The following is a 26942-nucleotide window of genomic DNA, read 5'->3' on the forward strand; positions in this document are numbered from 1 at the left end:
ATACAATGTGGTAGAATGAGATATAATTGTTAAACGTTTTAATTTAAGCATTTTCTAAAGCCAGTTTGGTAGATGGATAACAAGTTATGTTCCCGTATAAATTGTTCAATCATTAAGTATAAGGATGGTAAAAACTTTGTAAGAGGAATCCATAAGAGCAATTTGGCGATAATTGCCCGGCTCTGCTGAATTACCTTTTTTAAAGATTGGAATAATCAATGATGTTTGCCGAGATCTGGGGATATAACCTGAAAGAAAAATATTTTCAAATTTTAATTTAAGTAGCCAGCCCAGAATAGTGGGTCGGACTTAAGCACACAGGCAGGTATCCCATCAGGCCCTGACGCCCTAGAGTATTTCAAATGATTAATTGCAGAAACTATCTCATCTATTGTCCAAGTAATGTGTCAAAAAGAATTCAACTTAATTGTCTTAAAACCAAAAAGACTATGGGGCCGATGCATGGAATTTGTGTGCCGAAAAACAGGGATTTATGCGCCATTCTGCCCACAAATCCACATTTTTTAAATAGGGATTTGCGGGCAGAATGGCCCACAAATCCCCGTTTTTTTGGTGCACAAATTCCATGAATCAGCCCCTAAATTTAAGACGAAGCAGGTATGCTGAAGAGATAAATTGGCACCACTTCTCTGAAGAAATTGAGGAGGTCATACAGTTTGCCGAAGATGAAGAGGTCTCGCTAAACATTTGCCAAATATTTCTGGTATCATGCTTACATATACGCATGATCATTGCTTGATTCACAGCTCGATGTATTTTATGATGAAGAATCTAACTGGCATTCCTATAGTCCGTCAACAGTCTTTTTTGTAAGAAAGACATTCTTGTACTGGGGTAGCTTGCTTTTTTAGAAAATGTAAGTCTTGATTCTTAGCCCGCTTCAATAGAGAAATGTGCTCTAAATATGCATGTGATGAGCTGTGTGAGTATTAGGTTTATATGAGGTAAGTATGGCAAGCACCTCATGAATGATAAAATTATTAGTAGCCTGCCCTTTTCTTACGCCTAGACCATAAATGGGGGTTCTCAGTGCTATGCCTTCTCCTACAGAATGCATTTGGGTTGTACATCCTTTCCGCCCTCAGTTCACACCACCACCAACCCAAAAATCAGTTCTGCCCATCCCCCAAATAAACTATTCCATTCGAATTTCAGAACTCTATCTAGGCCCTTTGTTAGGGATTGTTGCCTTTTGCAAAGCTTACCCTCTCTGTCCTGATCCTCCCAGAACTACTGATGGACTCTCTGTCCTGAGCCTCCCAGCACTACTGCTGGACTCCCTAGGACAATTTTCTGACTCCAGAGGTGAGTGAGACTTATTATCTCCCTCACCTCCTGCATTTAACTTAGTTTTGTGTTCACTGGATCCCCATTATTGGGGTCGAGTGAAGGGGCGACCTGTCCACTTGATCTTTTGGTTTGGCAGCACCCCCATCAGAAGTGGTATGCTGCCAGGGACCCACAGGGTCCCTATTGAAATGTTGTTTTGGGTTCACTGAGGTGTTCCTAGACCCCTCCCCACCCCCATTCCAGGAATGGTCAATTCCCTTTTGTGACTGGTATTGTTTACCAATTGCAGAACAAGCCATCTTCCATTGAGTGCTGTTGGGACAATTATGCCATTTTTCAGGCATCCCCTGAACAGACTGGTGGCAGCTGTTCCATTTTACCCTATTTTGTGAATGCATTGCTGAAGGCTGCTGCTATACTGCAGCCGCAATATGCACAATAGGGGGCCATTTACATCAAATGGCATCCCTTGTCATTTCAAAGTTAGCCGTCCTTCTTCCTATCCAGGTAGGGGTGGGCCCTTTATTTGCATGGACATTGGCAGGCTTCTTGCAGGAATCCAGCAAAGGTCATCTAGACCCTCCCAGCCTTTTGTATAATAAACTTGCTTTATTGGCAAACGTGTACTTGCTTTTTAAGTAGTGGATATTTTTAGGAATTTTGTTAGTAATTGTTTTTATATAGGTATGTAATGTTACCTGTACTCTGTATTATGGATTGTGTGTAAAAAGTCAAAACTGTTCTTTTTTTTGTGCTATATCACAATAAAAATAAAAAAAAGTAGTGGGCCTACTTTGGGTTAAGGTTATCAAAGGCTACTACTACAGTTTCCTGGTATACTCTCCTGCCAGGAACCCTTTCACAATGTCTTTTCCTTTCACATACTCCAGATGGATTGCCTGGTGTACTCCCCTGCCAGAAATTCCCCCCTGACCTGTGTAGATCCCCTGGTATACTCTCCTGCAAGGTATATTTCCCTCAAAGGCTCACTGCCTGATGTACTTTCTTCACTTGGTCTTCTTATAACCTTTTCTTTATCTTTCATTTCTCTTTCACTTTAAGTATAACACAGTTGTACTGCTTCGTTGTTTGTACTTTATTGGCACCAGGTATTACTTATTCCAACTTCCCCCATTTTGACATGTCATATATGGAGACTTGATCAAGTTTTGTTTGTTAACTTCGTTATTAGCATTCATTGGCTTGTTGCTATACTTCCAATCTTCCCCATATTGAAATCTCATATTTGAAGACTTGTACAGATCTTGCCTTTCAACTTCTTCATTATTGTTCATTTGCTTATGACAACATTTACTTCAGTTTTCCCCATATCGAAATCCTATGTATGGAGAGTTGTGTAAATTCTGTCTTTCCATATTACTTGGTTGATATTCAAAACAAGTTTCCAATTGTTTGTACGCCTGTCGGTAAGCCCCGGGGTTCCCAAAACCTCAGGTCAGCCTCAATGATGTTTGATGGTGTTTTCCGACCCGTGGAATATTGCTGCAGCAAAGTCCTTACTTCATGAAAGCGTCTCCAGCTTTGCATACCCTCGTGCAGTTCTCCCGCTGGCTTCTCATTAAGCCGCCGGTTGAACTGTTGCTCTACAATGTGACTGCATCCGTGACAGCCTCTCTGCTGCTGTGGGCTCCTCAGCGGTTCTCCTGCGGTACTCGCTGTGCTTCTCCCGGTCTCTTGTCTTTTGTAAGTGCTTGCCTCCTTCAGCAAAGTCTGCTCTCTTGTGTCTGCCTTCGGTTCTGCTTGCCGCTTCGCCCACATTGCATCTCTCTTCTCCTCCTACAATTTTAACTTGAAGAGGAACACCATTTTTAAATGTCACGAACATCTGATTTCCATTACAACAACTAGGCTGCACATTTAGCTTGGTGTTTCTTATAATCCACATTAACTCCTTCGGTCTCAGTACTTTAGATATGGGAGTTGGAGTCTATAGGATTATTTTGCTTTTTAAAATTACATTGGTTTGTGTTTGAATCAAAAGCGTCAGAAACAGGTGTTATGTATGTGTTAGCTACATATGAGTTGTGAATGGTATCCTGCCTAGGTTGTCTGGCAAGAAGGGGCTTCAGGGTTTTACAATTGGAAGGATTTGTATAATGACAGAATGCCATCAGGAATTTAGGAATTTTAGGGTCTTCTTCACATGGAAGAGAGGAATACTGCGTCTTTCCTGATGGGGTCACCACATCACTCTGACAGCCACCTCCTCCCATGTAATCCTCCCTCATAATACCACCTCCCGGGTCAAGATCAGGTAGCGGCTGCCGCCCTCTGGTCATATCGGTGGAGATGCCATGCTGGGGATATGTGATGACTCCACTGGATTCATAACAAGGGTCACTCGCAGACCCCAACCAAGGGTTACAACAATGATTTGGCCCAGCTAGCCCAAGAATCGCCATGTCATTGACTGCACATCGACGCATCCTCGATCACCACTTCATCGACCCTCGCCCGCCCCTCTAACTACTGGAGCGTCACTCGCCAACCTCTCCCAGCGGCCAAAGCCTGAATTGGCCTGGCATACTGTGAAGCGTTCTTGGGACCGCCCCATTCTGCATCATTGAACTGCTGCTGTTCGAACGCACAGAGCATCCACATTTGACCCTACTGGACACCCGCTTGCTGCCAGCATCTCTGCAATCCTACGTGCCTGATCAGCTTGCATCAATGTTCAAACCTGGGTCTGATGCTTCAGACCACTAAAAACTGAATCCAGGTGCTGCGACTATGAACTGACCCCACAGCCTACTGGGACCCTTAAGACTGGTCATGTCACAATCACTCCTGCTTTCAACCCAGTATCCTTTTTATGGCGGTACCTTACCTACAACCCATGGAACTATGCTCAGAGTGCTACTTTCTCCAGCCTGTTGCATCTTTTCTGTTTCTTCCTTTGGGGTGGATTTTTGTATAGTAATCTCTTTCGTTCTACATGCAGATGGTGTGTTTTATTAAAGTGTTTGTATTTTTGTAGAACCTTGATTGGCCATTCCCTTTATTTAGGACTGTGATACTTTGTTGTTTGGGTCACTACTGATTCACATTCACACCCCTCTTCAGAGTATACCCTTCCCTCGGCCCATGTTACCACAAAAGGCAAAGCAGATATATCTCTTGATTGTCCCTGTTTTTACCTCTATGATCTCGGGAGGATAGCTCAGGGGCAACGTGCTCGCCTTGGAAGCAAGATGACACGGAGCACCACAGGTTCGATCCTGGGTCCGCGCTTTGAAACCTCTGGGTATTAAGCACGTTATAAATAACTTATCATATCATATCATATCATGAATGCATTGTGCTTTGGTTTGTAGAAGTGTGAGGGCTGAGTGGGCCATTTTACCCCGACTCACCCTTATACTCCTGCGAGGCAGGATCAAATTTGTCACAGCTTTGCTTCCCCCAGCGACTTTCTGTCCCCTGGGACCTTTCCTAACCTTCCTGGGGAAAAGGGTATATGGGATTGCTTATATCTTAGCAGGTCCCCTCCCCATTGGGTTTGCATTTGGTATAAAGTCCTGCTTACCTTAGCGCTAAACCGGACTGACCCAGTGCAGTGCTGTCCAGGATGGCACTTCTGTGCGGCCTCCACAAGACCCCCACAGGTCGGTAGTTGCTCTTTTTCACACAGGAACTGGACTTAAGCACACTTAAGAACCTATCTTGCATTGCTAAAAGTGTCCTCCATTAAATAATCATTGGTACTCTATCTGCCCTAGTTGAGAGTGCCCTCCTGGCTACTCATCTCCATCCTCAGGAAACTTTTGGAACAATTGTAAGACTTACATAGACTTGACTAGACTAGGGCTGGAATTCTAAAGGTTATTATATGGTGGTGGGCTTCATTGTGAGATAACATAACTTTTTCCTACTTTAAAAGATTGCATCTAATGTGTGTTTTATGCTAAAGTCGTTTTACGTAAAGGATAAGCCGTAGCAGGTGACCTAACTATGAATTGGATATATGTCCTACTGTATTTGTTCTTATACAATATAATGTGTGCCTTGGTGTAGTACTCTAATTAAAGACTGTTATTTTTATAACTTACCTATGTGTGTATTTTACCTACCTGTTCCGCTAAGTGTTAAATGTACTATACAACAGTGCCACCTTCCTCCTTAGTTCAGCCTTGTTGCTTGGTCATTGCTACGTAGGGGAGTGTGTTTGCTCAGCTGAGGTTGTAAGAAACATTGTTAACCCTAGGTTGGCCTTTCCAAGTCTTATCCCAGATAGAGATTTTGAAAAACCCTCCTAACACCCTATTATCAATTTAGGTCTACTCTAGCCTAACTATCCTACAAATCCTGTCTGATATTTTATCTCCAGGCCTCTACAATCTGATGTGCAGTCTTATGTGTTTCTCTGATTCCTAGCGTGGAGATCAGCTCACTGCAAAATGTATCCTTTTTATTCAGGGCACTGACTAAGGGCATGACTGGGCTTCGTAATTATGTAGGGCACTCTGATTCTATCCTGTTTTTGCAGTTATTATTGTACCAAACACTGCCCTTTACACCTTATAAAATAAACATGCCACACCAAGAAAATCCATCCATGCACAGTTTTTGTTAGTTTATAAACACTTTATAGATTGTCTGTAGATCAAAATAAAAACACACAGAAATAAACACAATGTTGGACCATTGTAACATTGAAAATATTTTGAAGCGCTTGCTGGTTCCACAATCTGTTAGAAATGATGAAATGCATTCATGTCAAAAGCAAGTTCAGCCTGGCTCCTCTCACCCCAAGTAAAAAACTCTCTTCCATGATCAGCAAAGCAGGACTCTAATTCTCCAACTTGGCAGAGCACACACATATGTTCAACCTTGAGCATGGTAACGCCCTTCATTTTGCAAGTACCAAGTCTTCTGGAAATTTCTGGAAGTCCCTATTCTTTTTTACAGTCACCCTTGTACAGAGTTTGGTTCAATAGACCCGGAATCGACAAGTAACATTTTCATTCTGGCTTCCTGCGCTAGCAGCTCAAACAATGCCTGCTTTGGGTAGAATTATTCTTAGAATTCTTCGCCCTCATTTCCCGATCGCAAAAGCAGTTCTAATTCCTGCATTTTATTTCTAAACAGAATTTCAGAGTCTGTGCCTGCGATGTACATCTACACCACCCAGTTTTGCACCCTAAGTTTGCACCCTTTCTAATCACTAATGATATTATTGGGTTAGATCTTAGCGGTTAATAATGAGTATGTTAGAGATTAGTGTTAATGTGTTAGCCCTATAGTAAATCACACTATGCCTATGCTATGCTATGTAATGATGTGTAACCAATTCAAGCTGTCCTTTCTTTGGTTTGTATGAATTCTCATAATTATCTCACATCATTACTAAAGTATATGCTATGCTGAAGTACGCACCAGCCCTAAATGCACACTGATATCCACTTTCTACAGGAGTCTGAGTTGTTAATGAAATTCTTATCCTAGTTGAAATTCACACCACTTGTGTCTCTTACAATCCCTTCTCTAACAAGCATGAGCAGATCCTGCCTCTTTAAACGCTAATCATAGTCTGTACGGAGTTTCAGCTCATCCGTGTTTTCCATAGAGGCCAGGTTCAACCTCTTCTCTCAAACTTTGGGAAAACATGCAAAGTTTGACTAGGATGAATTCCCTGGAAATTCTTTGGGGCTGATTCATAGAATTTGTGCGGCGAAAAACCGGGATTTGTGTGCCATTCTACCGGCAAATCCCTGTTTAAAAAATGGGGATTTGCGGGCAGAATGGCGCACAAATCCCCGTTTTTCGGTGCACAAATTCCATGAATCACCCCCTATGTGTTTGAGATTTGCTTGAACTATCCCCCCATAATTACCTGAGAATTGCTCTAGATATTTTCAAATAGTTATTTTATTTATTTTAATATTTGTCTAATGCCCTGACCCCCAGGTATCACGTCATTTGTACAGGGTACTAACAGAGTAAAAACATATACATCTGTGATTGCTATAGTCATCTTTAGGTCTCATTAGCATTAACATGTTACTCTCCCCTTTTGCACTCTGACATGCAAATGAGGAACATTAGGCAGCAGGTAAATGTACATGTCCATTCCCCCTAATTACCCATTAACTCAATATGAGCTCCCTTGTATTGAAAACTGGTGTAATTAAAGCTTCTCACATATAAATTATGATTGGCATTTTCCCAGTGTAGTAATGATGCCCTCCATCATGCACTGCTTCAGTGATGTCTACTGTCCATTTAGTGTTCTTATCTGCCACAAAATGTACATCAGAGAGTTGCTTCTGGGTACTATCCCAGGCATCTCAACTATAAAGTATATTGTTATGTTCTGTATGTTTCACTGTGTTCCAGAACCCAGGTGGTTCTGCAAACACAGGACGGTTAAAGGAGGGCTTGGGCTGGGTGCCTGCTGCTCTCTGAGTTATACTCAATAAACCTGTGGTTACACATACCTCCCGTGTGGTGTACTTTGGTCTTATATTGGGTCACAGATGGGGAGCAGGTGCAAGTGGATCTAGGTCACCTGGCCTAAGCCCTGCCCACCTGGTGCCTTCCTGTTTGCCGCTCTTTTTCACCACTTAGTAAGCCCCACCCACCTGGTGTCTTCCTGTTTGCCGCTCTTTTTCCCTACTTAAGGAGCCCTCCAGCCTCTTTTCCTTTGCAGATGGGGAGCAGGTGCAAGTGGATCTAGGTCACCTGGCCTAAGCCCCGCCCACCTGGTGCCTTCCTGTTTGCCGCTCTTTTTCACCACTTAGTAAGCCCCGCCCACCTGGTGCCTTCCTGTTTGACGCTCTTTTTCACCACTTAGAAAGCACCACCCACCTTCTTAGCCCTGCCTCTTCCTTCCTGCTCCTAACTATTAGATCAAGGGCGTCTCTCGCCCGGGCGTCCTAAGCGAAGGGCAGACGAAGAAAAGGGCAATTCCTGTTTGGACCTGTTGGGACCAGGCGGACCCAGGGCCCGACCCCCTGCTCAGACAGCAGGTAAGCATGCACCAACATGTGTTACTCCCTCTGGTTCCCCCGTGATGTTCCCTTGTGCCCCCCCTTCTTGCACACAGGTGTTGCCTGTTTTGCTTGATTCTTCTACCCGGCTGCTCCCTCACCCCACTCAAGCCTACTTCTGCAGGAGTATGTCCTGATACATTCTGGTTTCACCATCACCGTCTTGTGGCCAATGCTGGATTTGACTTTTATGGACTTCATTCATTCATGGTGCGTCACCCTTTCTCAACTCTCATGCTGGACTTCCTTTGCATCTTGTACTCACGGTGGCCCTGAATCATGCTGTTCCCATCTTAATCTTGTATCCTGGCTTGCAACATTATGTGTTACTATTGACTTCTGCAATTGTATTCACTCTCCCCTCTTGCTTCTCCACTCTTTTTGACTGTTAACTCTCTATTCTCCTCTCCTTTCCCTTCTCCCTTTTCCTATCTCCTCCCCTTACTTTCTTCTATGCACTTACTCTATCAGAATTGTCCCTGGACCTAATATGATAGCAACTTCGTCTGTTTCCTCCAGCCTCCCATTTCAGTTTCTTTCCTCCCCACCCCCCTCCAGCACTATCTGAAATGCCGTCAGGCCTAGTATGATAGTCGCTTGTTTTGTTCCTCCCCTCCCTTTCTGCACCCCTCTCCCTCACCTTTTGTTTTTCTCCGGCTCTACCAAAAATATCGTCAGGCCTAGTACGGTAGTCGCCTATCTGTTTCCATTTCCTTCCCACTCTCCCCCTCCCTTCCTTATCTATGTCTTAGCTCTTGCACTATCTAAAATGTCGTCAGGCCGAGTACGATAGTTAATTTCACATCCTTACTGTTCATGGCCTGTAACAATGTCATTGTTTTTTCCCTTGTTCCCTCCCTTGCCTTGAAGCACTTTGAAACACTTTGTGTATAGGCGCTATATACATATAATAAACTATCATTATCAGTGGCAACGAGGAGCTGCTCCACACAAGGGTAATGGAGAAAAGGAGAAAAACGCAGAGGTCCCTCCCTGAGGCAGCAGTCACTATAGTGCAGTGAGGAGGAGTTGAGGGTTCGCCGCCAGCAACAAGGTGAGAAGGGCGCGATTCCGTGTGAAGGAGAGGGTTGGTGGATGAGCTACGGAGACAAAATGAATGAAAAAATAAAGGAAAGGTGCCACAAACAGTCAGGCGCATGCGAGTCACATTGCGCAAGTGACCGCCTCCATCATAAGCAAAGAGACGCGCAACGCTCAGTAACGCCTCTTCCTCCTCCAACCAAGCTTGGAGATGCGTTGCCAAGCAATGCAACACGTCACAGGCCCAATAAAGAATTGCTCACACAGCGTGACGGTTGCTCAGGCAACACAAGGGAACTGAACAGAGATTCCCAGCGCAGCACTGAATTAAGGCTGCACAATGAATACAAACAAACGGGCACAGCAAAAGATAAGAAAAACACTGATTTGCAAGTCAGGAAGTTCGAGGAACGTTGAATTAAGAACCCGGGGAGTAAATACAGCACTCTCCATCACTGTTAGCATTGTTGGGAGGCAAATTATCTTTGCACTATCAACAAGTTCATCCTAAAGGGGGGCCTCTGGGGGCTGTTCCCCAAAGATGATTGCTCAGGCACGGTAATCAAGTGTGCTTGAACCCGTCTGGATGCTTCGCAGAGAGTGTTCTACACCACCACCTCTGACCTATCTCTTGAACAAGGACTTCTAATTCCTTTCCCTTGTGGTGTACCCAATGATATACTAATTAAATCACAAAGCCCACTTAAATAAGTCCATAATAATTTTGATCCATTGAAGACCATTTAAAAGTGCAGTTTGCCCATTGCCAGGCTGTTTCATATTTCGCCTGATCCTACAAAAATATATCTCTCTAATATCTTTATGCCTGTTTTGTCGATCTGATATCCTATGGAGCTGATGGGGTTTTGCTATTACTGTTTGCGGATGATGCAGTGGTTATCTGCATGTTGCCATCCGGTCTCTGCAAGCAGTGCAAACTTTGTAATGTGTTCTGCCAGGTTAATAGTTTGGACATTAATTTAACGAAATCCAAAAACATGGTTTTTACTCCACAGCCCCAAAACAATGCCCATATTATAAATTTCAATTGGGGACATCCTGCCCGAGCAGGTAACAGTATATAGATACCTTGGATTTAGGAATATGAATAATTGCTCTTGGGACAGAAAAATTGAGTGTGCAAAATCTACTCTTTGCGATGCACATGGAGCTGTAATACATGTATTTTTCAAGAAGCTCTTATGTTTACCAAAGTGTACACCAATGGTGGTCCTCAGTTAGAGCTAGGCTGGACGAAGAAGCTTGTGAATTGGCAATCCATATGTAGAGAAAAAGAGGGAGGGTGAGGCGCACACTCTAGTTCCCAGTGTTGAATACCTGCTGCATTTCAAGGTGCTGTTCTCCTCCAAGTGCTTTCATATCTCTAACACTGTTCAGGGAGGGTGTCTTTTCAGATGTTACAGATTTGTCTCAATTGCTCTCAAGGGATTCTGGTAGCTGTAGTCTTTTTTTGGTAACCAGGAACCAACTCCCCTCCAAAAGCACACATTATTTCCTGGTGGGGGGGGAGGAAAACCAATGATGTGGCTCTCTTAGGTAGGGCATGGTGACCCCGGTGCCGATCCAGCTGATATTGTTTTGGATCATAATCTGGTCATCGCCAAATCTAATCAAATTTCGGGCTGGTCCATAGGATGTTCTGAGTCATGAATGGGGATCATCACTGCCCTGGTGTAGATGCATACAGAGAATATTGAATAATCAACATCTAATTGATCTTTGAAACACTCCAATAAGTATCAAAGGCAAAATACAATCTTTGATCAGGACTCTTTATAAGGATCTTGTCTACGACTGCCCCATTGTAGATTCTCAACTGAGTAAGTAGGCTGATTCCGAGCCTTATCTGGATCTCATACATCCACAGTATGGAAGGTCCTCGTATATGAGATCCAGATTTGCCATTCTACCAATGGGGGTGTGTGAAGAAGGCCTTGAGTGCTGCATCCAATCACTGCTGCCCGCTCTGTGAGGGAGTCTCTGAAACATTGTTTCATTTTGCATTGTGTTGTCCCCTATACAGGGACTTGAGAGTTGCCTTATTGATGCGCTTGCTGAAATTGCTGGACATTAGACGTATTAGTGATGCTCTGCAGCTGTGTAAATATCCTCTGAACCAAAGATCTTTCTTTCTGTCTCCAGTTATATTTATAAAGCATGGCATTGCAGAGACAAAAGCATTAGTGCTTCTACAATATAGTCACATGGGAACCTGTTAGATTCCGTTTTGAACTGTGTGTTTTTCTGCTTAAATGTTTCCAAATATTATTGAAATAAGAATTGATGTTATTATACTAACATGAATTCATCTTATCACAATTATTTATGTTACTGTATTTTATCTTGCTGCTTTCATGACGACTGTCGAAATAAAGTAAACAAGATGACATTTCGAAAAAACAACAAATTGCAGTCAAATTATCCAGACACTGAACACTTTATTTTATCCCAGCTGAATGTCGATAACATTCTCCATGAATTCTCCACACCTCTTGTTAGCTTGGAACTATGTTGACTCATCCAGCGCTTTTGGAGTTTCAGGAATCTTGACTGATTCTTATTCCCCACTTCCTCCAGTTTCTTTTCCATTTGAAACGCAACAAAAATGTCCTCCTCAGCCTAACTTGTTGCCGCCCTGGATTATTTTGCATTGCAACTTCTAGTGTATAAAATCAAAGAAATGAATAAGTAGGTTCATAGCGTGTCATGTAGCCAAAGGGAACCCTTAAAGAGGCTGCACGCAATTCTTAGGTTAAAACAGATTTCTTTTAACATGCACAAGCTCTCTCCTCTGTCAAAAGCAAACATAAGGTGTGAGGATACTCTTGTTTCAATAGTTCCAACAGTATAACTGGGCCAACAGAAGGTTCACAAGGTTTGTGGCACTCGGAGTCTGAGGTAGACTGTGTCTGGGTCTCTTCCCGCTTGTGTCTGGATGCTGGGGGTTACTCCTACTCTTTGTAGATTTATTTGTGCATCTGCCAGAAGCTGATGGCAGTAGTAGAACTTCTCTTCAACATTACAACCAGAGCCAATAGGCTTAGCTTTCTCCTGGTTCCACAGGTGAGGTTATGAAGGCTCGATCTCCCCTGTTTTCTAGGGTCCTGACCTCTCCCTACATCACATCTCGGATATAGGTGGTTTGCCCGAATTCATGTTTTCGAAAGATTGAAGTGACCGAATTACTACTTTTTTTATTGCGAGGGTGGGCGGAGACCACCACCGCCACGCCCCCTTCTTCACCCTACCTTTATTGATACCCCTACATATATTTTATTTAAAACTTTTTTTTCCAGTAAAAATAATAAATAACAATGTGGTCTCTTCTTCCTCGAAACCATTGGATTTGGTCACTTCTACGGTATCGCCACATCTCAACTCCTGTTTTGGTCCTGCTTCATCTCACTGCCACTAGATGTGCTAATCCCTTTTCCCACCATAGGTTAACGCCTTCTGGTCAGGTTCTCAGCCTTACCCCGGGCCAAGTATGCCCTCCCATCTTGCTAGCCAGGGCCAGGATAGACTCCTGCACACCCTCCTCAGGCTCTCTTCTATCCTCCAATGGATAACTTAAGATTCCTCCTGATCTCTCACGCCAACCTCCTCATGTCTCAAAACACCTTTTTCCTGATGTATTCAACCACCCTCCCCCTTGATGTCTGGTATTTCAAACCATCCTACACCTGAGCTGGCTAGCCAACATCTCTTCTTCCTCACTTGCCTACTCCCACCAAACAGCTGCTCCCAGATCCAATTCCAAAGACACACACTGCCTGACTTGGACTTTGGGCGTTCACAGCCCTATTACCATAGCCCAAGTCGTTGTGCTATGGATGTGGGTAAGTGAGGGGCTGTGATTGACTCCCATTAATTGCTTCATCTGGTTTTGATTGCGGTTTTGTGGCCAGGCTAAACCTGTAAATGTTTGGGACACCACCATAGGTTCCAGCTCCTTCCCCTATTCTGCCCAGGCTTTTCAGGGCCGCCTTTTGGTGTAAAAATTCTGCGAAGTGGGTTCTCTTGCTCTGCGGGTATGTTCCAAGAAGAGGAGCAAAATAAAATTATTTTTGAGTTTGGTGCCATTTCTATGCATGAGCTTTTTGCCTTCGCTCGGACAGAAAATAAATGCAGGGTCAATTTAGTAAGTGGACTCACTGAACGAGTGCCGTAGAAAGAATTCTTGCGCATCTGATGTCTGTTCAGGCTCTCTGTGCATGTACCATATGAAAATCTGTTGTACGTATGATATCTGTGTGGTTTGCTGCGCGAGCGGACTGTCTAAATTGCCTGAGTTAGTATCGGCTATGGGTAACGAAGGAGTTTGACTCAGTTTGACGCAGCTGACTGGTTTTCTATCTCTTGAGAGATTGGGTCTCTTAAAGGCATAGTATCTAAAGCATTATTTACTCTGTGATTGTATAGAGGGCAGACACCAAGGTTTTGGGGACACCATATATCCTACAGTCTACTCTTATTCTAGTCCCAGAATCTGGGATATGATAGGTTATTTATAACGTGCTTAACACCATAAGGTTTCTAAGCGCAGGATTGAACCTGTGTTGCTCTGTCTCGCCTTGTTTCCAAGGTGAGCACGTTGCTTCTGAGCTATCCTCCCGAGAGAAAAAGCATTACTGCTTGACCTAAGATGTAGGAATACAGGAGTTACTTTGAACTGGAAGTACAAAAAGAATGTGGAGAATAACATAGCCAAAACTGGGCCTCATTACGACCCTGGCGGTAGCCGTGCCTGTACAATACAGGCAAGGCTGCCGCCGGAGTCGTTTTTTTTCCGGCGCCCTGCAATGGGCAATTACAGGGGTATTACAACCCTGGCGGACCCGGTAATTGCCCATTCCAGGGCGCCGGAAAAAATTCTTCCCCAATCCTATTCGAGCCCCATAGGGCTCAATGGGACTGGGGAAGCCGGATGCACCGGCACCATGCGTGAATGGTGCCGGTGCATCCGACGAGTTGTGCTCGCGGGTGCCTGTGCGCCCGCCAGGTCTGACCTAGCGGGCACACAGGCACCCGAGAGCACAACTCGTAGTCTGCCAGTCCAGGAACTACGGTACCGGCAAGCTTACCGGTATCGTAGTTCCCGGACCGGCAGACTCGTAATGAGACCCCTTTATCTTTAAACAAGATGATGCCTGATGATTATCTCTTCAGTCTCCACTGTCATGGTGGCCATGGGGCTGCATTTATGAAAGGTATACCACTGCCTCAGCTAATGCTATATAAATATAAATAGATTCACTGTTTCTTGCCTTCCTAGTTACTCTGCTGATAAAATGCATATTGGGTCTGCAATTGTCGACTCTACAGATATTTTGGACAACAATTCCCATGATCTCTTGCCTTTGACTATGCTGACTAGGGGTGATGGACGCTGTAGTCCAAAATACCTGGAGAGTCAATGCGGGTCACTGCACTAGAAAATTCTGCTGCGCCTTGGGATATTGCTATTTAGAGCAAAACATATGCCCCTATGATGGTCTGCCACTGGGAATTTGCAAATAGATGTCACATTGAAACAACTGTAATAACAGTTCCATAAGCCAAGTAAAGACTGAGGCGAGGCACCCAGCTCTAAGGAAGGTGATAACAAATGTGTGTGTGTGTGAGTGAGAGAGAGAGAGAACAGGGATAGCACTTTATTGTACCAGGCACCAAAGGTGTGGGCCAGCGCCCTATGGAAGAAGAATGTATTGTGATCTTTAGGTCTTTTCACCTGCTGGTGAAGCAGTCCCTTCTAGCTCTCTTACCAGACTCTAATTGGGACAGTCCAGGATTGACAGTTATTGTGTGACCAAGTCTAGACAAAAACCTTCCAGCAGTACAGACTATGGACATCCCTCCACCCTCTAATTCTATGAAGAAAGAGCAATGGCCTGCTGTTTCTTCCAGTGTGCTAAGAATATAGTGATCTCGCTTACAAGAGTCTTCAGATAAGTTCATCCTGTGCCTTCACAATCTAATCTTAAATTGCTTCAGACCTTAAACCTGTTCACATGATACATGTATAATGCCATGAAAAATCCACAAATAACATTGGGGTTTCTTTTCTCTTTCATTTTAGGGACTCTTCTTTTCGTTTTAGGAAAAGACAATGTTTGTAAGGTCGGCCTCCCTCCATCCTCTGCAAATGACAACTTCCACAAGCGAGCCCACCACGTAGGTACACTGGAAAATGTCAGCATGTGTTTCTTCAGCCCTGAGGGTAAGCTGTTTGTGGTGCGTGGCGGAGAGCTCTACAAGGGACCAATGCCCTCCATTGCCACAAAGAATTGGTTTGATGATGCCAAACGCATTGGGAGGAGTGGCTGGGACATATTCAAGTTCCTGTTATTCAGTCCAGGAGGCAAACTATATGCTGTGACCAAAGAGGGGAAATTCTTCTGTGGGGCTGAACCGAAGAATGAGCATGTGCCCTGGCTCGATAAGGAGGCCGAAGAAATAGGAGTCCGTGGATTTCAGAAATTCAGTTCTTTCTTTTTTGACCATGAGGAGATGCTGTATGGTATTCTTGAAAAGCAAATCATGAAATCTTATCCAGTAACTCCATATGGCACATGGATTGTACACAGCACAAACGTTGGAAAACGTTATTGGGATGAGTATACCCATTTTAATGGTGTTAGCTATGACGGTAACATGTGGGCTGTCCATAATACTGGGGTACTGTACTCAGCACCACCTCCCACATTCTCGGATGATGGGTGGGTGGAGAGAGCCCAAAACCTGGGCTCCGATTACTTGAATTATAAGGTCATGGCTTTCGCACCGGACAAGACTATCGCGGAGATTGTGAGCATCGACTTCCTGCCTGAACTGGGTAAGGTCCTCTCCAAGGAGACTGTGTTGGTGAAAGAGCAGCTCTACGATAACAAGAATGGCACAAGTACACTAAAGGCCACCTTCAAGTAAGTACATTAATGTTTTTGTGGGGTTCATCTTAAGCTTCATGTGGGCTTGATTACTCTTGCTATAGCCAAATTTCGATCAAATGGCCTGTCGATCTTGTTTTAACCGCTCTGCAAAATGTATATGAGAAATGGAGCTCATTTGTTCATGTTAATATTTAGCGAAAGTCTCCTCCCCCGGAAAGCCCTTCAGCCCCTGCTTTCAGAATGTCTGCTCCATATTTCATGGCCAAAATGAAAATGTTTCTAAATCCAACGGATTGTTTGGGCTGAAATAGCAGGCAAAATAGAACTGTTTGAAACAAGCATATTAGTACATTTTCTCAATATCTCTAAAATGCATAAAAACATATTTCTGAATTTGCAAGTGCAATTATATTTTCCTTCAAAAGTTACATTTATATAAGTAGTTTACAAATGGTCAATTGCTATTAAACTAGCAAATTGCATTTAGGTAAAATGAAAATATTGCTGAAGCTGGAGAAACCATTTGTCTAATTTCAACTTTTCTGTTTTTGTACATATAAATGAAGTCACAAGCAGGTGTTTTTCTGCCTATGAACACGAAGAAATACATTTTGTTAGTTTAAATTGTTTTAATGAAGAGCTGACAATACAATTCTCAAAACTATTGCGTAACTTGAAAAGTGAATTATACATACAAGGACAATCATTTAATAAAATGTGGTATAATATCAGATAGGTGTCAGTGCTATGCTGGTCACATGCTTCAAGAGTGATAGGTTTTAACCAACCCACTCAAAATGAAAACCCATCCTTATTCGGTAAAGAACATCAGGTCGGTGGTCTATACTAGCTGGTTAAAGCCCACCAGCTCAATGCGTGCCTTACCGAGGCACCAGAGATATGAGTGCATTTACCGAGCACTACAGTACCATTACCTAGGAAATAATGCCTTCACTGGTGGGCCATACGAAGGGGTAATGCCCCCTGCCTGGAATGGCATGTCACTACTTTGCAAAGTTTTACACCAATGAAGCCAGCACAGCCAGCAGCATCCTCTGCCTGGGCTGTGTGACGACTCCTTGGATGTCGTCCATTCTCCCATGGGGCCAGGGCAGTGCAGCCACAGTCCAATAATCCATCTGGGGTGGTGCACTGCTGGAGGATCAAATGGGGAAGGAAATCCCTCATGGAATGAGGGATGACACCATAGGTGAGACGCGGCATATGCCTCCCCCTGTCACATCTCCCTCACTCCCTTACCCTCTCCAGAATCCTGGAATCGCTCATATTTCTATGTAGGTGAGCAAAGTAGATCTTTGTCCTCCCCTAAATAGTAGCGAGATGGAAAAGAACAATTATAACACCATATAGACATATACTGAGACAAAGAAGCTGTACAGAGTAAGGAAGAGCACCCTCCGGATTCACTGTAATCAGACCAGTCTATTCAATCTAGCTGAACCCGGCTATGCAATAAAAAGGAAAGAAGAACTTTCTACAATGTACAGTCATCCCTGTAAGAGCCACAAGGGAAGGCAACGTGCCTGCCAAAGACGGGGAGAAAGCCGGGATGCCCAAGAGGAAGCCGAGAGCTCTGGAGCCGTTCCGGAGAAAGAGTAAGGGACGGCTGGCCGGCTGGTGCTGGCGAGAGGCGGCCCTGAAGCTCAGGAAGCGCAACAACTTCCAGAAGGACAGTTGGTACTGTTGAGCTGCCGCAGACCTCCCCAAACACCACAAGCCCTGCGGATGAAGTAGGAAGCTGGAAGAAGGTGAACGGAAGGTATCCCTACATATTATCCCCACCAAAAATATTGCCGTATATATGGTCGTCTGGAACGCCATAGGTGATATTTTTGGGGGGGATAATTTGTGGGAGCGGGGGTTCTGGGCGTGTCCCCCGCACATTTAAAAATAATGCAGGGGTTGTCCCTCGCAGGGTCCATGCTTCAATATCGCCGCAAAAATATGGCGATATTTTTGTATCGCAGTATTTTTGCGGGGATATTAACACATAGAACCGCTGGGAAGGAGAAGAAGTGGTGGCAAGTAGAGAAAGTAGAGAAGGGGGACAAGGGGGAGAAAGACCCCGAACCTAGAGTCTGGGACCCTGAAAGCAAGAGGAATTCGTGTCAAGCAGAGCAGGGGGAGAGATACCCTGAACCTAGGGTCTGGGATCCTCAAAGTAGATTGGTGTGCTAAAATTCAGAAGGCTTTATCTGACAAAATCAAAATGTTACCAACTAAAATAGCTACATAAAAGACCAGTCTGACCAATAGCTTTAACACTAACACCCCGTTGGACCCTCACCTTTCTTCGTGCCCACCTTTCTTCTTCTCGACAGTCACACCGAAAGAAGTGGACAATATTATCTTAGGCCTAAAACCATCTAGGTGCCAGGAAGATATCTGTCCTGCCTCAGTCATTAAGGAAGGAGCCAGAGATCTAGCCCCATTCATCACAACTGTAATTGACACCTCTTTCAACACTAGATCGGTACCCAACAACCTCAAAAAGGGTTGGGTTATGACCCTCCTTAAAAGAACCAAACCAAGACCCCAACATTCCAACCAATTATAGGCCCATTACAACTGTCCCCTTCATCCTAAAAATTCTGGATAGAGTGGCCTATATCCAAATTCAAAAACAGTTGGAGGATAACAACCTACTAGGTCGCCGCCAATCTGGCTTCAGACCGAGAACCGAGACATGGCACAGAAACAGCCCTCTTGGATTTAAAAATCCAAATCGGCGAAGCTAAAGATAAAGGCACTTAGCCATCCTTCTGTTATTAGACCTCTCTGCAGCGTTTGATCTTGTCGATCACCAGATCCTCACAGATCATGTGACTACAGCCGCTGCCTTCTCCACAAGCGCCTCTAACTGGATCCTATCATTCCTCTCAAACCGAACAACCAGGGTCTTTGCACACTCAGCCTCAGCTGCCCCAGTACCCTTTTCTGCAGAGTACCACAGGGTTTGTGTATCTCTCCGATGCTCTACAACATCTTCACAAAGCTCCTCTTTGATCGTCTTGATTACATGGGTGCCACCTACACGAATTACGCAGATGACACCCAGGTTCTCATTATGCTGACTGGCTGCTATGAAACTGATTCCAAACTGATAAACGAAATCTACCTGGAAATTCAGGCGTGGATGGCTACCCACAGTCTGTGTCTTAATGATGATAAGACAGAGCTACTGATCATCGGATCCCAAGCACATCTAAATAAACTTGACACTTGGTACATGTCCTTCAACATTGACGGGAACTCCATCAAAGTTGCCAAGGAGGTCAAACCTCTAGGCGTCTATCTGGACTCAGCTCTCTCACTTAAGAAACAAGTGAATGCCACTGCCTCAACAACAGCTTATACCAATAAATTGATTAACGCCTGCAAACCATACTTGTCCCCTAACAGCTGCATTATGCTAGCTAGGGCCCTAGTCTTATCAAAGCTGGACTACTGTAATACTCTCTTCTTAGGCTCCACAGAACATAATCTCAAACGACTGCAAGCCCTACAGAATAATGCTCTGAAATCAACATAAACTATTGCCAGGTCTCACCGTATCGCAACCATTAGACAGGATTCCCACTGGCTCCCGGTGCATGACAGATTCTCGCTCCCCACCCTAGTCATCACTCACAAATATTTGTCAAACACTGCAGACAAATTCTCTAGAAACCAACCAGCCAGACCCACCAGATCATACTACTCGCACTGCCTCAATATCCAGGGTACAAACTAAAAACTGCCGGAGAAGCCAGCTTCCCAGCGTTGGCCGCCAAATGCTGGAATTCTCTCCCTCCTACTATGATATGATATGATATGGCATTTGTAACGCGCCTATACACAAGTGTTTCAAGGCGCAACGAGGCAGGGAGGGGGGAACAAAGGGAAGACAGACAACGATCCTACTAGGCCAGGTGTCATTCAGATCGCGAAAGTGCATGGGTAGAGGGGAAGGGAAAAGTGCAAGGGGAAAGGGAGGGGGGAAAGTGCAGTACAGGGTTAGTAGAAAAACAAGATAAATAATAAGGGCCAGCTGGTGGCAAGTGCAAGGTAAGTGCAGACAAGTGCTGGGAAGGGGGGCTGCAGGGATACAGAGACAGTCCCACAGTGCAGGGGTTGCCAGGGAGGCAGTGCAAGGGGAGAGTGGCTGGGCCAAAGACCGAGATCGGTGAGAGTGGCCCAGTTGCAGATTCAGTGCAGTTTCAGTCAGGAATTTAGCAGGGGAGAGGGGGAAAGAAAGCAGAAGCAGAGAGGAAGTTTTTGAGGTGCTTCCAGAACCGGAGATGGTTCTCCTCAAGTTTCAGGGAGGCAGGAAGGCTGTTCCAGAGGGAGGCCCCTGCCGCAGAGAGAGATCTACCCCCAACTCGTTGCTTGGAGAAGCGGCTGACCCTGAGGGAGTTGGAGATGGATAAGCAAAGAGCTCTAGAAGGAAGATATTTAGGAAGAGAGAGTTGAAGGTATTTAGGCCCCAGGCCCCAGAAGGCCTTGTGGACAATGCAGAGGGTTTTGAACTTAATTCTCGCAGCCACTGGGAGACAGTGTAGAGATTTCAGTCCTGGAGAGATACAGTCCCTGGGCTTGAGGCCAAGGACAAGTGTTGCAGTCCTGTTCTGGATGAGTTGCATAGGGCGGAGAGTAGAGGCAGGCAGATTTAGATAGAGGCTGTTAGAGTAGTCCAGCTTCGAGAGAACCAGGGCTCGGGAGACATTGAGCTTCTGGGGAAGGAGAGGAAAGGAAGAATACCTCTGAGGAGGTGCAGCTGGTAGTGTGACTTCTTAGAGACGTCAGATATGTGAGGAGAGAAGGAGAGTGTGGAGTCAAAGATGACCCAGAGGAATTTTGCCTCGCAGGTAGGAGCAGGAAGAGGGCCAAGAGAGGCCGGGCAGAGAGCTGCAGGGAAGGAGGGAGTGGGTGTGCCGATGAGTAGAATCTCAGTCTCACTGGCATTAAGGCAGAGGTCATTGGCGGCACACCATTCCTGGATAGCAGTCAGAGATGAGGGAAGGAGAGGAGGAGGCCGAGGGTAGCCTGAAAATGAGCTGGGTATCATCCGTATAGCACTGAAAGTTGGGGCAGTGAGCGTCGATGCGGTGGGCAAGGAGTGCCAGATACTGGTTGAATAGCTAGGGAGAGAGGTTAGATCCCTGGGGCACACCATAGGTAGAGAAAAAGATGTCAGAGAGGAAGGACCCCAGTTGGACCTGGGAGGGTCAATGGGAGAGGAAAGAGGTCAGCCACGCCAGAGCCTGACCAGTGATACCCAGGTTATATGGTAGTGCTTGGCAGGAGAGTAAACCAAGCTTACCTAGCAGGAGATGTACCAAGACAGGCAAGTCTGGGACTCGCACCCATAACAGAAATCACTTGTTACTCCTCGTCATAGTCACAGTACTGAGGAGAAAAGTAAAACTAGCTGGCTGTGCAAAGGAAGAGAAACCTGGGGAAGGGAGACAACCCCTAGTATTTGTGAACATTGTGGCATGGGTAAGAGAAGGGAGACATTCTCTTGAGCCCTTGAAGGAATTAGGACAGCAACCAAGGGAAGGGAGCCATTCCCCTGGGACCTGTGAACATTGTGAGTAGTCAAGGGAAGGGAGCCATTCCCATGGGACCTGTAAACATTGTGAGAAGTCAAGGGAAAGGAACCATTCCCCTGGGACTTGTGAAGATTGTGAGATGTCAGGAGAAGGGAGGCATTCTCTAAAGCCCTGTGGAAGTTTCTTTGTTTTTACACCATTCGGAACTTTGCGTTATGAACTTGGAGAAGAACTATGAATGACCCGCTGAGTAGATAACCCGTTTGCACTGTATATTGAGTTGTTACTGTGTGGGCCGGAGTTAGGGTTTCGACACAATGGTGGACTTATCTTTATTTTGACATCCTGACAGACCAATTTGAGATGTGTGTTGAGGCAGGGAAACCCCTCTGAGCGTTAGGGCTATTGAGGCCTTTGCCCAACCCTATTTTCATTTAATAAAAGTCTATAGTAACACAAATGCCACCCGTTTGTCGATCTCTCACTACTGCACCCTCACAGATGACATTGGCATGTTACTACCATTGCACCATTCAACACCACTGAAGCCAGTACTGTCAGGAGAAATGGGAAACAACAGAGATGCTAATAAGTATTTTTGTTGGGGGGACCTTTGAATACTACAATCAAGACGGCTGCCATGGTAACATGAAAAGGTGCTCTTGGAACATCCACACCCTTATTTTCATGGAGGACAGCAGCACCGCGGAAGAAGGCGAACAAAGGTAGAGGCTGTAGGTTAGTCGAGTTTGGTTTTTATTTTTACTTTTGTGTGGGAGGTTGCGGGAAACCTCAGAACTGCGGTAGCGTGACAGATCACCAAACGGATTGTTTAGCATGCAGCCCTTTGCCACAGGATTTTGCGACGTTCTCAGTAACGCTCTCTAAACCTTATCAAAGGGGATCCACAGCCTTCTGCAAATCTCCTAGTGGGATTCTGGTAGGTTTGTCCATCCGGCCAGATTTTTCACCAACCCGGATCTGCCTAAACCTCCCTTAAGAGTGGTAAATCCTCAGTGAAGTTCAGGAGAGGTTCAGAGAGGTTTGGGCTGGCTGGTGGGAAATAAAACACAAAATAACCTAATAGGCTTTAGGATGGAGAGAAATGTTGGGTGGAGAGGATTTTATGAGTGATGTAGAGAGGGGTGCGGTCAGCAGAGGGAACAGAGTCCCGTCTTCTGTGAATCATATCCAAATAGGACAGTACAAGCAACTTTAGAAGATGAATGCACCAACTGCAGATATATATATATATATATATATATATATATATATATATATATATATATATATATATATATATATGAATATGCAGGTTCCAGGTTTGTATCTGGGTCTGAAGTTGATCAAATTAATAAAGTTGAGGTGGGAAATTGTACGATTGCATGTCAGACCATCAGAGTCAGTCACATGTCAGGAAAGCCAGGGAGAGAAGGAAAAAAAAAAAGAAAAAGCTTACCCGAGTCCCCGGCGCGGGTGAAGGTAGCCTCTCAGCCGTGGGGATGTTCGGAACAGGGATGGCCCCGCTTCGAGCCTCCTCATTGGCTGAGGAACTGCCACGCCCCCGCCGAGGACAAGGCGGCTGGAAACCCGGCCGAGAATCGAAGGATTCTCGGCCGGGTAAGGACCCGGCGACAGCCAATTAGAATGCTTGTTGCATTCTGATTGTTTCTCGCCGGGTACTAATTAATATTAGGGAGAGTCCATGGCTGGAGGTCAGAGAACTCTGAAATGGCAAGAAGGCTGAGGCAGAGCCAGTCACATGCCAGGTATTACTGATGTAAACTATGACATTCCTTAAAGGAATGCCAGTACCATTTGGCCATGTAGGATAGCAAGAATACGAGCTTGGTTCCTAGGAAAAATACATAACATATATCTACAGTCGAAGACCCATGTGTTCAGGGAGCGTCATGCATGCAAGAGAGCTGCATACTGCATCATTTGTGCTCCAGCGCATCCCCTTTAAAAGGCACAGGCCACCTTTCTGAAAAAGGTGACCTGCATATTTATCAAAGTAGTGCAAATAAAAATGCATTTTTGGTGCATTTTTCATTTCCATTATGTTTTGTAAAGTTGGCACTAGGTTTATTTAAAAAAAAAAAGGTTTGAGTTTTTTGTCAGCCGCAAAGAAAGAATTCATTTAGGGTTATATCCAAGCCATCCGTCATTTAGTCACTTTGCTTTCTTTGAGCATCCTTGGATAGAAAAGGTTATGCATTTCTGGCCTATGGCACAAACGTTATTCCTTGTGCTGGTATGAAAAGGTCTGCTCACTGCATCCCAATGATATTCCTGAAGTACTAGCTGAAATTGACAATTGTCCTCCTAAAATTGGTGAGGTGCCTTGCACTGTACTAGCATATGCCGATGACTTGGTAGTATTTGATAACACCATTAGTGGGCTTCGGCGCTCCGCTACCACTTTATGGGAATATGGTAGTCTTAATGGTCTATCAACCTAGACAAGACTAAAGTTCTCAGATTCACTGGGAAAAAGAGCATCCCGAGTTAACTTGATGGTGGGTAAAATTAATATACCTTATGCACCCTCCTATCGTTACCTCGGAATTGAAATTGAGCCTACTGGTGATTACTGCTACTGCAGACAAGGACGCAAAATCAGGGCAGCGCAGGTCACTGCACTGATTGCTGCATTCTCAAACAAGCAGGGCGGCTATACGCTCTGGGGGACACGGCACCTCTACATCCAAGTGTTTGTACCCATGATCACCTATGGTCTTGAGGCCCTTCTCTCTTTTGATTTAGCTTGGCTCCAAGTGATGGAAGGTAAATTTTGGCGTCGGATATTAGGATTGTCCTTTGGAGTGCCAATGGCTTTGATAAGACTAGAAATGGGCCTTCCATCACTAAAAGCAATTGTACTCAAAAAGAGAGCCGGATTCTATCTCAAAATGACTAGTGGTTGCTCTAATCCCCTACTGTCTGTGATACACCAGGAAGTAGCAAAAATCATACCATTTCACCCCTATTCAAATTAATGTCAACATTTTTTGCTGACATAGGTTGGACACTTAGAGGGGTATCTTATACTAAGGAAGTTCAAAACGCACTTGGGAAAAGAGTGGACCAGTGGGATTGGCTCGAGAACTTTGCGCATCTGAGCACCCTAAAGAGCTATCAATTCATCAAATACAGATTGTACACCTATATGAAGCCCCAAGCATACTTGAACCTCTGTCCTACGAAAAGACTCAGACGTTTATCATTTTGTTTAGATTGGAACAACTACCTACTCTGAGGAATTTGGGAGCCAGGGAAAATATTCCTGTCCCTGAGCGAATTTGTCACCTTTGTAAGTTACCAGAATGCTTGGAGACAGCCAAACATCTCCTTACGGAATGCCAGACATTAACTAGCACAATACCTTGCTGAGTTTGTTCACAACCCTCAAACCATTTGTGAAATGTCATTTTGGCTATATTTCACAAACACCTGCAACATGCATTTGTTCATAGCCCTCTATAACATATGGCTATAAATTGAATTAAAGTTGGGCCTTTTGATTTGAATATTTTGAGCACCGTAATGCGAAGAAAATTATTGCCATCTTGGGACTTGTTATTGGCATACTATAAATTTTGTTCAATACATGATTTTGATGCGAGTTGTCCTGTAAAAATGTACATTATCGTTCAATATGTATAAATTTGCCCAGCCCTTTGGGTAAAGATGACAATAATACTGTTTATTCTTAATTTGACATTTGATATATTATTATCTGTTTATTTAAATTTTAAATTTATTTTGTTGAATATCATCCGTTTATTGCTCTTATTGTTATTAACGAATAATTGTTTATTATGTGTAAAGTTTGAATTTTCTTTCATTCTATATCACATTAATTCTATATCACATTAAAGTTTAAATTAAATATTGGCAACATTTAAATCAGCATGACTTGCCTCAAACGTAACCCGAATCCATCACCCAAATCTATTAAAAGTATGTATTGATCAGGGTCTGAAAACATGGCCCATCCATTGTGTCCCTTTACGCTCCTCACTCTGTGGTTTACTGCTCTGTGATTGAAGGGCCTGTATCCTCGGCTCTGCTCTGCATGCACAAAGCTGCTTCCTGCAGCACCGATTCACGTCTCATTTGGGTCAATATCAGGCTATGCAAGATATGGATGAAGGCACCCTGCAGAGCCCTCTCGGTCGGTTTCTCATCAGACAATAACATAAATACATTGGTGCGATATTCTGTCTTTTCTATGATCAGTGCGTGTATTTTATCACTTTAAGCAAACAGGCAGTGTCCTGCTCCACCTCCATGAGTCTGAGACTCTCATATACCACCTTGCCACAATCTCCTCACATCAAGATACAGCCCAACATGCCCTGATCCGTTCTGCAATGATGGTCAAGTCATGTTCATTATATTTGTATTATGGGACTTGTACTTGTGGATTGCCAAGCCGTCATAATTCATCCTCATGGCTTCCGTTCCCTTCCTACCATCTTCCTCGGCAGGCTCTTCACTCTTGGCTTCAAGACCAACATTTTTGGAAGGCTGGTTGTTCCTCTTTTCCATTGTGGTGGTATTCGTTGCCTTAGGGTACCAGATCCTGTAAACCCCACCTGGGAAAGAAGCCTGTATTTGCCTGGGTTGTTTCACCATCAAGGAGCCGTTTTTCATAAAACGGCTACTGTGAGTTCTCTCTCTGGGTCCTGCGGAGGCCGATTATTTGAGATATTGAAGATTATTTGGAGGCGGGTCTTGCCCGCATCTAACATTGACTGACATTGAGGCCCCTCATGGGTCTCCCGATTCTTCCACTGATCTATAGATCTCTTTATTGGTGTCTCCTCTGGTCCTCCACAGGGTTGTTTGCTGCAGAAATTACACCTGTGGGGTAAAACATTTTCCCCATACCAGGGGATGGCCTATTGACTTTGTCACAGTGGCTTCAATGATAGATCTTTCAGCCTATGTCGGAACTCTCCTAAAATGACTTTGAGGCTACCTACCTGCCTATGAATATGTTTCCTGTAGCCACAAGGGATTCAGGAATTAATAGGCCAAGAGCTGGATTTTCATTACTTATCTGTGATTTGTATGTAATGTCTGCTCTGATGTTTTGGTGCCAT

At 44.5% G+C, this 26942-nt stretch overlaps 1 protein-coding gene across 2 annotated transcripts in view; it reads left to right on the forward strand.

Moving 5' to 3' along the window:
- The window catches only part of LOC138516875 (uncharacterized), a 90139-nt gene that overhangs the window by 12314 nt on the left and 50883 nt on the right, over positions 1 to 26942 (forward strand). For both annotated transcript variants that reach the window (XM_069632323.1, XM_069632324.1), the window contains exon 2: positions 15463 to 16306. In XM_069632323.1, the coding sequence (XP_069488424.1) occupies positions 15463 to 16306 (844 nt within the window). The remainder of the gene's footprint in view (positions 1 to 15462; positions 16307 to 26942) is intronic.

The sequence above is a fragment of the Ambystoma mexicanum genome, chromosome 6q (assembly GCF_040938575.1).
Source record: "Ambystoma mexicanum isolate Mex_15411 chromosome 6q, UKY_AmexF1_1, whole genome shotgun sequence".
Taxonomy (NCBI): Eukaryota; Metazoa; Chordata; class Amphibia; order Caudata; family Ambystomatidae; genus Ambystoma; species Ambystoma mexicanum.